This window comes from Procambarus clarkii, chromosome 75 (assembly GCF_040958095.1).
Source record: "Procambarus clarkii isolate CNS0578487 chromosome 75, FALCON_Pclarkii_2.0, whole genome shotgun sequence".
Lineage (NCBI taxonomy): Eukaryota > Metazoa > Arthropoda > Malacostraca > Decapoda > Cambaridae > Procambarus > Procambarus clarkii.
The window spans coordinates 23,990,126-24,006,150 of NC_091224.1; the positions used below are offsets into that span (position 1 = coordinate 23,990,126).

A 16,025-nucleotide genomic window follows, 5' to 3' on the forward strand; every position below is an offset into this window, starting at 1 on the left:
TCCAGTTATGCAAGTCTGAACAGCAATGGTGTGTTGGCTGGTTCATGTACAATTTGAAAACCTGCAGTGTGGATAGTAATTATGCAAGTTAATTTATACAGCTATGTAAGCTGATACAAGCGTGTGGTCTATTATTACTGAGCTACACTGAATTTTAGCAATAACCCATTGTTGCAGGCGTACACACACACACACACACACACACACACACGTGAGAGCCCTCACTCACCTGATAGGGTGTTAGGCCCGCGTAGGTCTCTAGGGTGAGGGACACCCTACAGGACTCTGTGAGAAAGGCCACTAGGCTGGGGTCGCGGGCTTCGACAGCGTAGTGGAGGGCAGTTCGTCCACTCTTGCCTTCCTGAAAGATGCCAACACAACCCAGGTCAGTATGACGAAATATTTAGTAGAAAAAAACAGGGACAGTCAAGGGAGACACACACACAGGAAGATGTGCCCTACATCTCCCTGTATAAATGTGCATACATTAGAACAAATCCACAAGGGCAGTGACGAGGATTCGAACCTGCGTCTGGGAGCATCCCAGACACTGCCTTAATCGACTGAGCTACGACAGGGTTAAAAGGGTTGAAACCGAAGTTCTACTGAACCCTGTCGTAGCTCAATCGATTAAGGCAGTGTCTGGGATGCTCCCAAACGCAGGTTCGAATCCTCGTCACTGCCCTTGTGGATTTGTTCATTTGATGCATCACGTTAGTGTGATCTCTGTGTGTGGTGCATACATTAAGTTATACATGACTGTATCCGGAAATAGAGAACACCTGTTGGCTGCCCACCAAACACACACCGAAACTACGACGTTGGTGCAACGTTCGAGCAAGTTTTAACACCTCCTAACCAGTTATAACAACCAATATAGCAAGTTGTAACAACGTTGTAATACGTCATAAACACGTTAAGCCAAGATGTAGCAACTTTATTTCAAGTTGTTACAAGCGGAAAGTAGAGACAGTTTCGGTTTGTGTTTCCAGGGTGGTCAGTAAACCAGTCATGATCCAAAAAAGTCAAGAGATTGGTAAAGCTAACGGGTATACCAAACTAAATGATGGCTACAGAGTGCCATTCATATAATACGCGATCGAGTAGTTGTTGCTCGACCAGAGAGATGGAGAAAACGGGTACATACAACTCTGAAGGGGGGGGGGGGAGGATTTTCCACAACATAATAATGGTAATGACCCCACTTTTTCCTCTCCCCCCCCCCCCAATCTCCTCCTTCCTCCTCCCCCAGCTTGGTTTTGATCTCCAACGCTTCAAGTGGTGCACTTATCTTTAATCATGGAGTGAGTGGGGGGGGGGGGTGGAGAGGCGCACAGAAAATGGGGAAAGCCACGTCAAAAGCCCAGGATGGGGGGGGGGCACCCCCCCCCCCCGGACAAGTCTGGGGGAACTACGTTAATGTAACATCGTATCTCGAACTTAAATCTATTATATTACCCGGTAATCCTATAAATCTACAACAGTGTTTCTAAACCAGTATAAACACAATTATCATAGGAAATGAGTATTATTTTTAGCTAGTGCTAAAAAATATATATATATATATATATGTATATATATATATATATATATAATATATATATATATATATATATATATATATATATATATATATATATATATATATATATATATATATGTGTGTTGGCATTTATCCCTTATGTATCCCCCCCCCCCATATATATATATATATATGGGGGGGGGATACATAAGGGATAAATGTGAGGTGAAACATAGAGGCTGCAGAAGGCTTATTGACCCATACGAGGCAGCTCCTATCTGAACACAAAGATTAATCCAGTGTAATTGGCCTATTATGTTGGACATTGTCTTCTGTGTTGGCATCGATATGTTCTTGTCTTGTCCTTACTCTCATGGTGGGTAGAGTAAATAGTTCCGTGATTTGGGTGTTCATGGTAGGTCGCTCTATTCTTATGTGAATTGCCTCAAGAATTTGTAATCTTCTTGCATCTTGGGTTTTGTTGCATCACAAAACCAGGTTTTGTTGCATCACAAAACCCAAGATGCAAGAAGATTACAAATTCTTGAGGCAATTCACATAAGAATAGAGCGACCTACCATGAACACCCAAATCACGGAACTATTTACTCTACCCACCATGAGAGTAAGGACAAGACAAGAACATATCAATGCCAACACAGAAGACAATGTCCAACATAATAGGCCAATTACACTGGATTAATCTTTGTGTTCAGATAGGAGCTGCCTCGTATGGGTCAATAAGCCTTCTGCAGCCTCTATGTTTCACCTCACATTTATCCCTTATGTATCCCCCCATGTTCTCACCTTTATTGTATTATCACCTGACCCAGTGCGGGTATAAAATCAACTAGTATATATATATATATAATATATATATATATATATATTTGGTATGACCACATATAGATGATGATTGATAAAGATTAAGGCACCCAAGAGGTGGCACGGGCATGAATAGCCCGTAAGGGCCACATAGAGGATGAAAGGTGCGTGGTATACGGGGCTCACCATAGCCCGTGCAACATGGGCACTTCGCCCTGAGTAGCTAAATCTTTAACATGTTGTTATAGATTCAGCTACTCGGAACAAGTTCCAAGTAGCACGGGCTATGGTGAGCCCGTAACTTACCTGGCACAGGAGTGGGGGCAAGAAGCACGGGCTATGGTGAGCCCGTAACTTACCTGGCACAGGAGCGGGGCAAGAAGCACGGGCTATGGTGAGCCCGTAACTTACCTGGCACAGGAGCGGGGCAAGAAGCACGGGCTATGGTGAGCCTATCTTTAACAACAAGAAGAGCGTAATATACTCACTCTGGCGTTGATATCTGCGCCATACCAGGTGAGGTGCTGAAGGATGTCCTTGTGGCCTCCCTGGGCTGCCACGTGTATACACGTCTGACCTGTGGAAGAACACACACCAGTCATCAACATCGTCTACACTGCCACCTAGCACGTAGCAACTCTCACATGTAAATGCTGTGCTGCTGGCTACGTCTACCAGCCGCGCAATGGTAGGAGTTTGTGAGTGAGAGAGAGAGAGAGAGAGAGAGAGAGAGAGAGAGAGAGAGAGAGAGAGAGAGAGAGAGAGAGAGAGAGAGAGAGAGAGGATAGAGGAGAGAGAGAGAGAGAGAAAGAGAGAGAGAGAGAGAGAGAGAGAGAGAGGATAGAGGAGAGAGAGAGAGAGAGAAAGAGAGAGAGAGAGAGCTCTTGCCAAGTGAAGCACAAGAATGTACTCGTAAAAACGTTTATTCCAAGATCACAATACACAATTATGGTAGCAAATTGTTTAACTAAACAACGCTGAAAACGTTCATTCCCTGACCTGGCCAACATTTTCTAGACGTCACTATTATAACGGATATAATTTCCCGTCCTCTTTTTAAGCTCCCGAGTAACGTTTTCTTTATGACCACTCTAAAGAAAACGTATCCTGGACAGTTTCTCTCAGGGCGCATGTTCTGACAAGTTAATTACAAGTCTCTTTTTTTTTCCTTGTGATACACCTGTTTCACAAGCCATGATTCCTTAGGAAGGCTCCTCCAAAGTCCTGGTTGGCCCTTAGGCAACGTCTGACGTGTTTTAAATTGCATCTCGCGACAAAACCCGTTTCCTAATCGATCTCGCGCGTTTCTTGGGTTTACCCATATCTCAAGAGAACGGCTAGGACGTTCTTCAGTCTATAACCTTGTTGATAAGTTGACTTCTCTGGGTTTACTCAAGGCCAATGAATATCAGGGAGGAGAGAGAGTGAGAGAGAAAGAAAGGGGGGGGGAGATGTGTGAAAGAGAGGGGGGGGGGGATGGATTCCCAAACTCTGTGTTTACCATTAACCTCGAGACAGCTGAAGGAAGACTAGCCTTGGTTGGGAATCCCGCGAACATGGCTGTTTTGTGCGAGAGAGAGACACACACACACACACACACACACACACACACACACACACACACACACACACACACACACACACACACACACACACACACACACACACACACACACACAGATAATCTCATGCAGCTAAAGAAGTAAGTTATGATTGTTTTGGTCAGTTTCCTTCGTCGTAAATACTATTAAAGTTTTCAGTAGTTTTCCGTACTGACTCTTGGGGGCCGAACTGCAGCTCCTTATCCCCTCCAGATGTTAATTTGCTGGTCGTTTGATGCAGTGGTTCTTACTCATTATTTCTCTTATGGATTTCTCTCTTGAGAGTATATATATGGAGTTCAGCTCTACTGTCTTTCAAGTTACAGCCCCGCTCCTGTGCCTACGGGCTCGCCATAGCCCGTGCTACTTGGAACATTTTGTTCCCAGTAGCTGAATCGTAAACAACAACAACTACTGTCTTGTTGGCTCCGCCTCACGCTGAAGGAGAACTGACTTGGACACTGTTACATCCTTGCTTGTCTCATCTGGGTCTCTAGTTTCCATACTTTTCCTTCCCTATCTCTCTTGATCCTCTAACCCTCCCCTGCCCAGTGTGTGTGTGTGTGTGTGTGTGTGTGTGTGTGTGTGTATTCGCTTATTTGTGCTTGCGGGGGTTGAGCTTTGGCTCTTTAGTCCCGCCTCTCAACCGTCAATCAACTGGTGTACAGGTTCCTGAGCCTACTGGGCTCTATCATATCTACACTTGAAACTGTGTATGGAGTCAGCCTCCACCACATCACTGCCTAATGCATTCCACCCGTTGTGTGTGTGTGTGTGTGTGTATGTGAACATCCTTTAATTTGTGCAGGTGTGTGCGTACTGTTGAATAGTTACCAAGCTGATCTGCATACGTCTTGTCCACTGTTCTATAGCGTTTCTTCTTTTCCAATGTTTGGCAACCAAGGCATCGGTGACAATTATAATTGTAAAGTGCCCACTGTCACCAGTTGCTTACTGACAATGTTTGCAAATGTATATTTACCAGATAATTTACCTTCTTGGAGCGATGACTGAAACAAATCTCCAATAGTAGAACACTCAGGTGTTCAGCGCATTCTTTTAGTATCAAGGGTGATATCCCTGCTGGTCCTACTGCCTTGTCTGAGCAATATTTAATGTTTTATTTCTCCTCTATTTCAATGGATTTCATTTGACTTCGTTGTTGCAAAGTTAACGACCGTTAAGCATCGTGTTCTCTAAATATACTGGAATTTCACGTTTAAAATCAAGCGCGTATCATTCATTAGACTACCATTTTATTTTCCAAATTAATTTGCTGTATTTTGACAGTAAATATGATTTTATGAATTGAATTTGTGCGCGCGCATGTGTGCGTGTGTACTCGCCTATTATTGCCTGCAGGATCGTGCTCCAGCTCTTGGACCCCGCTGTTCCAGCCGCTGGTTGTATAATACAATGACTCCTGGCCTGTGTCCCTATCATAACTGCTTTTAAAGTTATAAATGGAGTTAGCCTCTGCAATCTGCTCCTTTAGGGTATTCCATTTACTCGCTATCTTTACGTTAAAAGTTAGTTTTAGTTAGTTTGTTCATTTATTATGCACCCCATACCCATCTTGTGGGCGGTAGTGGAAAGGGTTACAGAGGCACATAATGGGCTCAGGGACTGAACCCCACAATTCATTTAGGTAAGCAAGTTACAATATTGATGAGCTAGTTACAAAATTTAATGTTAAAACGTTAAAAGAAAATGTATGTACGTGTGTGTGTGTGTGTACTCACCTAGTTGTGCTTGCGGGGGCTGAGCTCTGGCTCTTTGGTCCCGCCTCTCGACTGCCAATCAACCGGTAAACCCCCCATGCATGCGCGTGCGTGCGCGCGTTTTGGCAAAGGCGTTCAAACATCCATACTATCTCTGGCGAATCCAAAATGCCAGACAAGCAAAAAAAAAAGTTGGGTTTGGGCAAGGAGTGTGTGTGTGGGGGGGGGGGGAGGGGGGAATCCCCTTGGACCAAAACACACACACACAGACCGTGTGTGTGTGTGTGTTAGGGACTTATATGGTGAGGTTCCCTTGCTTGCTGCTGCTGTAGTCAGGGTGACTGCCTGCCCGCCTGGCACTCAGTGCCAACACAGCTGATTCAAGGACTGCCATCCCCCCCCCTCCCCCCCCCTTCTCTCTCTCTCTCTCTCTCTCTCTCTCTCTCTCTCTCTCTCTCTCTCTCTCTCTCTCTCTCTCTCTCTCTCTCTCTCTCAAAAGACAATACTAGCTCATCCCTTTGTGTGTATTTTACCTCAATAAATGAATTCCAATGCCAGTTAGTGCCTGGTGGTATTTACCGCTAGTGTTGTTGGTGTGATGGTTCGGTGGGGAAGTGGAGCGGGTTGCCCACCTTCTGGTACGGGGGGAGGGGGAGGGAGGGGGATGAACGCGTTGAGGAATGAAAAGGAAAATGGAGGGGGGGGGGAGGGTGAAAAAGGGTTTTCCCAGCGGGCGCCGCGTGACGGTGACGCACCTAGACGCAGCCAAAATAACTCCCCCTTCACCCAATATAACGACACAGGTATTCACACCCCTCTGCCCCCCCCCCTTGAGGACCCCCCTCCCCCCTACCTAACTCTGCCTCCTTGTTTTCCATGTCCTTGGAAGGGGTAAGGGGATAGGGGGGGAATGTATGGTAGGGCCAAGTGCTGCTGGAGTTACGGTATGGAGGCGGCGAGGTTACCTGGTAGGGGGAAGTGACACTGGTAAAGAGGAGGAGGGGGGGGTGGAGCATTAGGTCAGGTCGTCTCCTGGCATTCAGTGACGTAAAGACCCCCCCCCCACCTACCCTCCCACCCCTCCCCCCCCACTATCAATATCTCCCCTACAACAGCACCGAGACACATTTGATAAATTCCTGTATCAAAGTCCACCTGAATTGTTTATCTATACAAAGTACCGGTTGTTGCTAGGGTGTTTGGGAGTGTCCATCTCCTCTGGCGTATATTTTGCCTCTACACTGTTGCTAAGGTGAGTACACCTGCCTCCAGTTCTAGAACACTCATTTGTACCTAGAACACTATAAATGAACACTACACCTGGCACTCCATCGGATCCAACAGAAAAATCCTCTTAAATGTGGTATAATTTTAGACAACCAGATTTAGAAAGGTTCTGTAAAGTTATTTTTTTTTCCGGCCAAGAGAAGCAGCAAGACGAGTATGAGATCGCTCCTACTGAATCATAACTTCGGTAAGTGGTTAGAAACAGTCCAGTGCTGTGTCCCAAGTGATAGATCTTCACCCTCTGAGGAGGGTGACGGTGAAGAGTGTGGAGGAAGGGACTTTCCAAGCCTAGAGACACTGTTCCATCCACCTGCTTCCTAACCAACCGGAGACTAATTTGGGGGGTCGAGGGTCAAACTTCACTATCTAGGCTCTGGCGACACCGGGAGGACCTTCACTTGTGGACGTGCCTCTAGGTAGGCCTACCTTTGAGCTATGCACCTGGGTAGGCCTACCTTTGAGCTATGCATCTGGGTAGGCCTACCTCTGGAGCATGCATTAGCGTCGAGGTAACTTTAGGGGCAACTTTAAGGTAAGTAAATAAAATATAACACAATCTTGATGCCACAATCGTCTCCTTCGTTACTAAAAAAAATGTTATCCCAATACTCTGCAGATTCAACTCCATCCTCATTATCTCAATCATAGCATTTCTTGGGCATCCTTGAAACACTGGCCTTTGTGTTCTGAGATAGAACACAGTATTGTGATCTAATACTTAACGAGTCAGGTGCCAATTGGGCACACCATCACCAGCCTAACAAGCCAGGCCACGCCACGGTGCCGAAGCAGAGAGGAGCAGCAAAATTACACAAGACTCTAAATAAAAGGAAGGAAGGAAAGGGGGAATGTTAAATTTGGATGAGAGGCGACGTACTGGCAGAATAGTTTGGTGTACAGCTGCTTTAGTGGAAGGGGGGGGGGGAGGGGGGAGTGGCACCCATACAACTGTACCCCCCCCCCACCCCTCCATTCCTTAAACCTCTTCCCTCCCTCTCTTTCCCCCCCCCTCTCTCTCTCTCTCTCTCTCTCTCTCTCTCTCTCTCTCTCTCTCTCTCTCTCTCTCTCTCTCTCTCTCTCTCTCTCTCTCTCTCTCTCTCTCTCTCTCTCTCTCTCTCTCACACACAATAGGCTCAGGAACCTGTACACCAGTTGATTGACGGTTGAGAGGCGGGACCAAAGAGCCAGAGCTCAACCCCCGCAAGCACAATTAGGTGAGTACACACACACACACACACACACACACACACACACACACACACACACACACACACACACACACACACACACACACACACACACACACACACACACACACAAACACAGATCCCTCACTAGACGAGTGTGAGCATGTACGCACGCAAGTGCATGTACGTGATGCAACATGCCTATACAACACCCCCCCCCCGCCCCCCCCCCCCCCTCACCCACCCATCACACGCCCGTCAACATGGCCGCCTGGCGGGCATGGGCATGAGTCAGGGTGGGCGGGCCTGAGCGACGGGCGGGTACATGGCCATATTTAGTGGGGGTGAGTAAGGTGGGGTGGGGGGGTGGGGGGCGTGACGAGGCACCGCCGGGCAGGGCCACATTAGGAGTGCCCCTGGGGGCTATATGTGGCCACCCGACACCTATTTACCCCGCTGGTGCCAGTGGTGCCAGTGCCCGCGGGCCGTCACCAGCCAGCGGGATTCCCACAGTGCCCCACTGTGCCCCCCCCCCCCCTTTGACGTACCTCCCCCCCCCTCACCGGGCACTCAGGAATGCAGGGCGTAGATGACGCACGGACGCACTCGCAAGTATATTGTTTACCCACCAAAACAAAACACGGGGAATCCCCCCCCCACCCCCCCGTGCGCAGGCAAACAATAACAACAACAAGCACGCAGACAAAAACAAAAGACACGTGTGTGTGTGTGCGCGCGCGCGCAATCACGACACGACGACCACCTACACAAGCAGGAATTCCAGAACATTGTGCTTTACGGGCTATTCATGCCCGTGCCACCTCTTGGGTGGCTTAATCTTCATCAATCAACATTGTGCTATCTACGTGAGACCACTCGCTGAGTATGCAGCGCTGGTCTCCCAATGAAGAACTCGATGAAACTTGAAAATGTGTACAAGTTTGCAACGTGGTCTGAGGGGAGGGAAGAAAGTGAGGGAGGAGGAGACAAAATACTTCAAAGTAAGGGTTGACATGATTGAAAGTGAGTAGATTCACAGACCAGTAATACCAAGACGAGATAACACGATAAGAAGCACAGCCACATGAATGTGTTTGGTTTTAGCTTAATACGAAACTGGAAATGAATTAGACGAGGACGTAGTTGAAAATCATCTGTATATGCAATATAAATATCAGATATTATACGAGGCACAGTGTGTGTCGTCACATTAAATAACGTAACTGATAAGACGGGGCCCCAAGAACTTAAGCTCGATCCTGTAAACACACACACACACACACACACACACACACACACACACACACACACACACGTGATGTGTGTGTGTGTGGTGATGTGGTGGAGGCTCACTCCATACACAGTTTCAAGTGTAGATATGACAGAGCCCGATAGGCTCAGGAATCTGTACACCTGTTGATTGACGGTTGAGAGGCGGGACCAAAGAGCCAGAGCTCAACCCCCGCAAACACAACTAGGTGAGTACAACTAGGTGAGTACACACACACACACACACACACACACACACACACACACACACACACACACACACACACACACACACACACACACACACAGTAACAGAGTAGTTAACGGATGGAATGCATTAGGCAGTGATGTGGTGGAGGCTGACTCCATACAGAGTTTTAAATGTAGATATGATAGTCCAGTAGGCTCAGGAATCTGTACACCTGTTGATTGACAGTTGAGAGGCGGGACCAAAGAGCCAGAGCTCAACCCCGCAAGCACAAATAGGTGAGTACACACACACACACACACACACACACACACACACACACACACACACACACACACACACACACATAAACGGTTCAGAAATCTGCGACGAGGCTAGTCTTGGAGTGGCATGGGCTGGGATATGAAGAGCGACTGAAGGAACTGAACCTGACGACGTAAGAAATATCGGGAGGGAGCGGGGAGATATGATACCAGCATACAAAATACTTAAAGTGGGATTGAGAGAGTGGGAAATAGACGAATTGCTCACACGGAGTACCAACAGAACAAGGGGACATGAGGTGGAAGCTGGAAACTCAGATGAATCACAGAGAATGTTCGAAAGTTTTCTTTTAGCGTGAGAGTAGTGGGGAAATAGAATGAACTAAACATGCGGAAGCAAACACTATTCATAGCTTTAAAACCAGGTATAATAGTTTAGAAGGACACGAGTCATTGCTTTAAATAACCGAAGGCTAGAAAGGCGGGACCCAAAAGTCAACGCTCGATCCAGCAAGGCACAAATAGGAGAGCACACACACACACACACACACACACACACACACACACACACACACACACACACACACACATGACTCAGCTGAACTCTGGAGATAAGGAAAGTCACGTATTCTAGCAGTAAGTTTGGGCAACTCCCGCGTGATAACAGGTTTGAGATATCACCATAAGATAACATTAACCTGTCATCCAAAACTGAGAGTACAATACTTAAAACACAGGGCTTGTTATTGGAGCTGTCAGTCACAGAGGCTTGTCGGGGTGGTGTAAGCTGTGGGGGGAGGTTATCTTGAGGTTATCTTGAGAAGATAGAACCAACCTCATCTGTGTTTTGGCTTTTATATCGTCTGCTTTGTTATTGGTGTTCAGTGTTCTCTTATTTCCCTACACGAGTTTCCTTTGTTCACGAGCACCATGTTCTCTGGAGTACTCGTGTTCCCAACCTGTCCTCCTCATAGAACGTCGCATTTTGACGTACTGTCCCGTCTTCTGTTTTGGGTCCCTTTTCGGTACGTTAGGATAAGACCACTTGAGTGCGATAGTGTGTTGACATCGGGGATACCGTAGGAGGACGGGCTGCTGAATGCGTTCGTGAATGTCCAATCCTTATTCTTGTCTCGGAAACAATTTATAGCTATAAGCTCCACCCACTAAGATAGCGTGAGGGGCTACTACTACTATCAAACAGTGTCAAGATGGCTGCACCTCCTTGTTCCAAGACCTCAAACTACACCACGCAACAGCGAGTGACAGCTCGTATTCGACTCGGTCATTAAATAACAAATGTTGACCTCTTAGACTTGACCTCTTGTCGGGTCAAGTTGTAACTTTGCACACTCAAGGGGTGACTTTTCGACACTCTCTTGGCGCCAAAATCTCACGACCATACCGTGTATAATAAATGATTATATATTATATATATATATATATATATATATATATATATATATATATATATATATATATATAATATATAATATAATAATTATATAATCATTATATAATCATGTGTGTCTGACATTCTACGATGACTGGGAGGGTGGGAGAGGGGTGGGAGAGGAGGGAGGGAACATCCACTGATAATACAAACTCCTAACACACAAAAAAAAAAGAAACTGGAAACCCCGCTAGTATGACGTCAGTGGTGGCGATAGTGGCGGTCCGGTATCGCTCAACGGCACCTTTTATCCCGCGACCCGCCGTTCGATAACCACATTGTTGTTGCCTCATCTTGGCGGCGGCCTCAACTCCTCCAGTGTCTTCCGCCATCACCGGCCTACGTGCCACGTGTGTGTATCTACGGAGATATAAGGAAAATCTTCAACTGTTCAAGCCAGTGACGGGTCGCCCCGCGAGCGGTGTTGCCACATGTTGGGGTGACTGGAAGGTGGTTGCCATAATGCCTGTAATTTCATTACAGGAACCTGTAATCTCATTAATGACGGCCATTCGTGGAAAAAATATGTATTTCTCGCCTTTATAAAAAAAAAAAATGTCGGAAATTTTAACGCAGTTTTCAGAAGCGTGGCAAAATGATACGATAATTTTCAGGAAGTTGTACGATTTTTCCCGCCAAAACCAAAATGGGTTCGTACAGTTCCTATCCGCCACTACGTAAAAAACTCGACTGTTTTGCCTATCCAGAAACGGACGAACCCCAGCAACTCACCTAACCCATTGAGGCCGTTACATTGAAAACATCAATATTATAGTGCTTTAATATTAACTAATACGTTGCATTTTTAACGGATTCGTAGAGTCGGTAAAAAAATGCGATGATGGCGTTAAGTTTCCAGTGGATATCACAGTTGGTCACACCTTACTGGTCCAGAGTTTGAGTCTCGGGCAGGGCAAGATATTTAATAAGAACTTTTCTTTAAACAACTGATGCCTCTGTTCACCTAGCAGTAAATAGGTAGCCCCGGAGTTCGTTCAACTGTTGGGGATCACATGGTTGGGGGGGGGGGGGCGGTAGTTGATCTAAGCCACAGGGAGAACTTTGTTAAGCCTAACAGGCACTACTTGGTTAACTACTGGCTGACTTAACAGCTTTGTTGAAACTACACGAGAGAAGAATTTGGTATGAAAGAATTTTGGTTCAGTCAGAAAAGCTTAGTCAAGGTTTTTATTTGGTAAAGATTGGGAGGGAGGGAGAGAGAGTTTTAATACTAAGTGTAATAAGTACATTTCCTGTCATATATAGTACATAATTGCACTTATGGGGCTGTTACATTTACCTCCCCATTTTTGGAGGATGGGCTGAATACACGTACAGTACAGAGATACATCATGTGAGGCCCTGTAACTATCGCGTTAGTTATCCATGGTATTGTAATGGTGGCGGTGATAACTGAGGTGATTTGTACAAGTTGTCGCTGACGATTATATGTTGATGGTCATCTTGAGATCTTGAGGTTATCTTGAGATGATTTCGGGGCTTAGTGTCCCCGCGGCTCGCTCCTCGACCAGGCCTCCACCCCCAGGAAGCAGCCCGTGACAGCTGACTAACTCCCAGGTACCTATTTTACTGCTAAGTAACAGGGGCATCAGGGTGAAATAAACTTTGCCCATTGTTTCTCGCCGGCGCCGGGAATCGAACCCGGGACCACAAGATCACGTGACCAGCGTGCTGTCCGCTCGGCCACCGGCTCTCCCCCCCCCCCTCGTGTGTGTGTGTGTGTGTGGGGAAAAAGGGCGGGGCTCCTTTCCAAGGTCCAGATACATTGAATGGACGATAAACAGGTGTGGGAAGTCCCCGCCCAGGGCCCTGACACGTCTTAATTCACTTCCTTATCCGAACACACCCGTTCCACCCCCCCCCCCCCACCCACCCCATCCCGTCGAACGCAGCCTCGCAGTAATTAGAATCACAAACTTGATTTCTAATTGTTACAAATCCGCATACAATGATCTAAAGTCGTATACTCTAGATACCCTATCTCTCTCTCTCTCTCTACGCGTCCACGGGTATATGGTTCTAGTGACCTTCCGTCGCATCTGGCAGCATTTGCCGGCCAGCAGCGACCTTCCTCGTCTTCCAGCGACCTTCCGCGGCATTCAGCGGTCTTAAAGCTGGGGTGCTCGACGGTTAGCCTCGGTACGACTGCACCAGATCTATCGATCCGCCGCCACCAGCAGCGCCTGCCGCTCTCTGGTCCTGCCCCTCCTGCTGCCTGGCCTCCTGCCTGGCCTACTGCTGCCTGCCTGCCTGCCCCCCTGGTGCCTGCCCTCCTACTAACTGTTTCTTATCTGTCTTCTCTGGGTCCGCCTGTCTACTTGAGTGTGTCTACCTGGCCTCCCACCCACCCACACACAGCGTGTCATGTGCAGACATGTGCGAGTGTGTGCATATACTATTGTGTCTGCACCATCCACCTGCTAGCTCTTGGACCCGCCTTACTGGTCGTCGTTCATATAATGTACTGACTCCCAACCTATTGTTGTTATAGATTCAGTTGCTGGAAACAAAAAGTTCTAAGTAGCACGGGCTATGGTGAGCCCGTAGTGGACTTGACTGACACAGGAGCGGGGCTGTAACTTGTCCCAACCTATTTTTCCACTTATATGTAGTATATATATGTCTGTCACGGAGACACAGCCCCGCTCCTGTGCCAGGTAAGTCCACTACGGGCTCACCATAGCCCGTGCTACCAACAACAGACACAGACACACACATCCCCAGGATGCAGCTTGTAGCAGTGGTCTAACCCCAGGTATCTATTTACTGTCAGGTGAAACCAACTCTGCCCATTTGTTTCTGCCTCGATTGGAATCGAACCCGGGTCCTTTTGATTACAAAGCCAGAGCGTTGTCCACTCGACTGTACTCACCTAGTTGTGTTTTTGGGGGAGGGGGGGGGTTGAGCTCTGGTTCTTTGGTCCCGCCTCTCGACCGTCAATCAACAGGTGTACAGGTTCCTGAGCCTATTGGGCTCTATCATATCTACACTTGAAACTGTGTATGGAGTCAGCCTCCACCACATCACTGCCTAATGCATTCCAACTGTTAACTACTCTGACACTGAAAAAGTTTTCTGACGTCCCTGTGGCTCATTTGGGCACTCAGTCTCCACCTGTATCCCCTTGTTCGCGTCCCACCCGTGGGGGCGGGAGGGAAGATGGGGTTTAAGAGGAACTAAAGTGGTCTAATAGTGCAGCTATTTCAAAATGTTGTGTGTTGCCACGGCACTGCGTGATGCCATAGTGCCATATGGTTATCAGGTGACAGTGGTTGGTGCCTGACGGAAGGGTGCCAGGTCTGGCACCCCCATGAACGATGCCAGATACCAGACTTCCCTACGCTGACCCGTATTCCTATTTGATAAGGCTGGCCCCTGATGTCATCCAAATCCCAGCCCGTTCCCACCCTCTCCAGAGGATTATATATCATAGTCTCCCAGATACTCTGAAAACGGGAATAATAAGCCTCTTTATGTAGGCACTGTAACTTCTCTCTGTATCTTCCCTCCGAACTGTTCCCGATACAATATTGGCAGAGATATCAAATGCAAATTTCCCGTCCCTGTCATATCAAGGAGTTCCAGAGGTACTGACAGTCTGGGAGTGACTGTCATAGCTGTTCTATGACAGACACTGTCATAGAACAGCTATGACAGACACTGTCATAGAACAGCTATGACAGTCACTGTCATAAAACAGCTATGACAGTGACTGTCATAGAACAGCTATGACAGACACTGTCATAGAACAGCTATGACAGTCACTGTCATAGAACAGCTATGACAGTCACTGTCATAGAACAGCTATGACAGACACTGTCATAGAACAGCTATGACAGTCACTGTCACAGAACAGCTATGACAGTCACTGTCAAAGAACAGTGACATACCAGTTGTGTCAACGTGTCTTGTTCTTCATAAGCTTCCTAATGCTATGGATTAATTTGAGTCTGTTTATAGTCAGCCTTTGCGATATCTATATTTAGTTGATATCTGGCATCCCTGCTGGCCGGATATCACTCGTCCTATTCACTATTCACTATAATGACTTATGTTGGCGTTGAGGGGATGGTAATCTTCACCTTACAGTGACTACAGTGTGTGAAGTGCAGCTCTTGGGCCCCCGCCTCCGAACCCTCCATACCTCACTCGCTAATTACCTCTCTTATCAACGCTCTCGTCATATTTCTCATTTAAGTTGTGAATGGAAGTGGCTTCAGCATCCCTGAATCCTTGAATGCCGTGGTGGTGGTGATAGTGGTAGATGGGCGATAGTGGTAGATGGGCGATAGTGGTAGATGGGCGATAGTGGTAGATGGGTGATAGTGGTAGGTGGTTGTGGTAAAGGTTGTAGATATGAAGTTGGTGCTTGGATTGGGGACATGGTTTGGGTTGGGGAGGTTATCTTGAGGTTATCTTGAGATGATTTCGGGGCTTTAGTGTCCCCGCGGCCCGGTCCTCGACCAGGCCTCCACCCCCAGGAAGCAGCCCGTGACAGCTGACTAACTCCCAGGTACCTATTTACTGCTAGGTAACAGGAGCATTCAGGGTGAAAGAAACTTTGCCCATTTTGTTTCTGCCTCGTGCGGGAATCGAACCGGCGCCACAGAATTACGAGTCCTGCGCGCTATCCACCAGGCTACGAGGCCCCCAAATCAGAGTTCCCAAA

General features: G+C 47.3%; 2 protein-coding genes across 3 annotated transcripts in view; one reads left to right on the plus strand and one right to left on the minus strand.

Moving 5' to 3' along the window:
* Positions 1-16,025, minus strand: part of LOC123771684 (NF-kappa-B inhibitor alpha) — a 54,978-nt gene that overhangs the window by 8,676 nt on the left and 30,277 nt on the right. For both annotated transcript variants that reach the window (XM_069313362.1, XM_069313361.1), the window contains exons 4-5: positions 2,835-2,923; positions 230-361 (exon numbers count right to left, since the gene is read on the minus strand). In XM_069313362.1, the coding sequence (XP_069169463.1) occupies positions 230-361; positions 2,835-2,923 (221 nt within the window). The remainder of the gene's footprint in view (positions 1-229; positions 362-2,834; positions 2,924-16,025) is intronic.
* LOC123771681 (uncharacterized) overlaps positions 1-16,025 on the plus strand; it is a 148,847-nt gene that overhangs the window by 545 nt on the left and 132,277 nt on the right. The window lies entirely within an intron of this gene.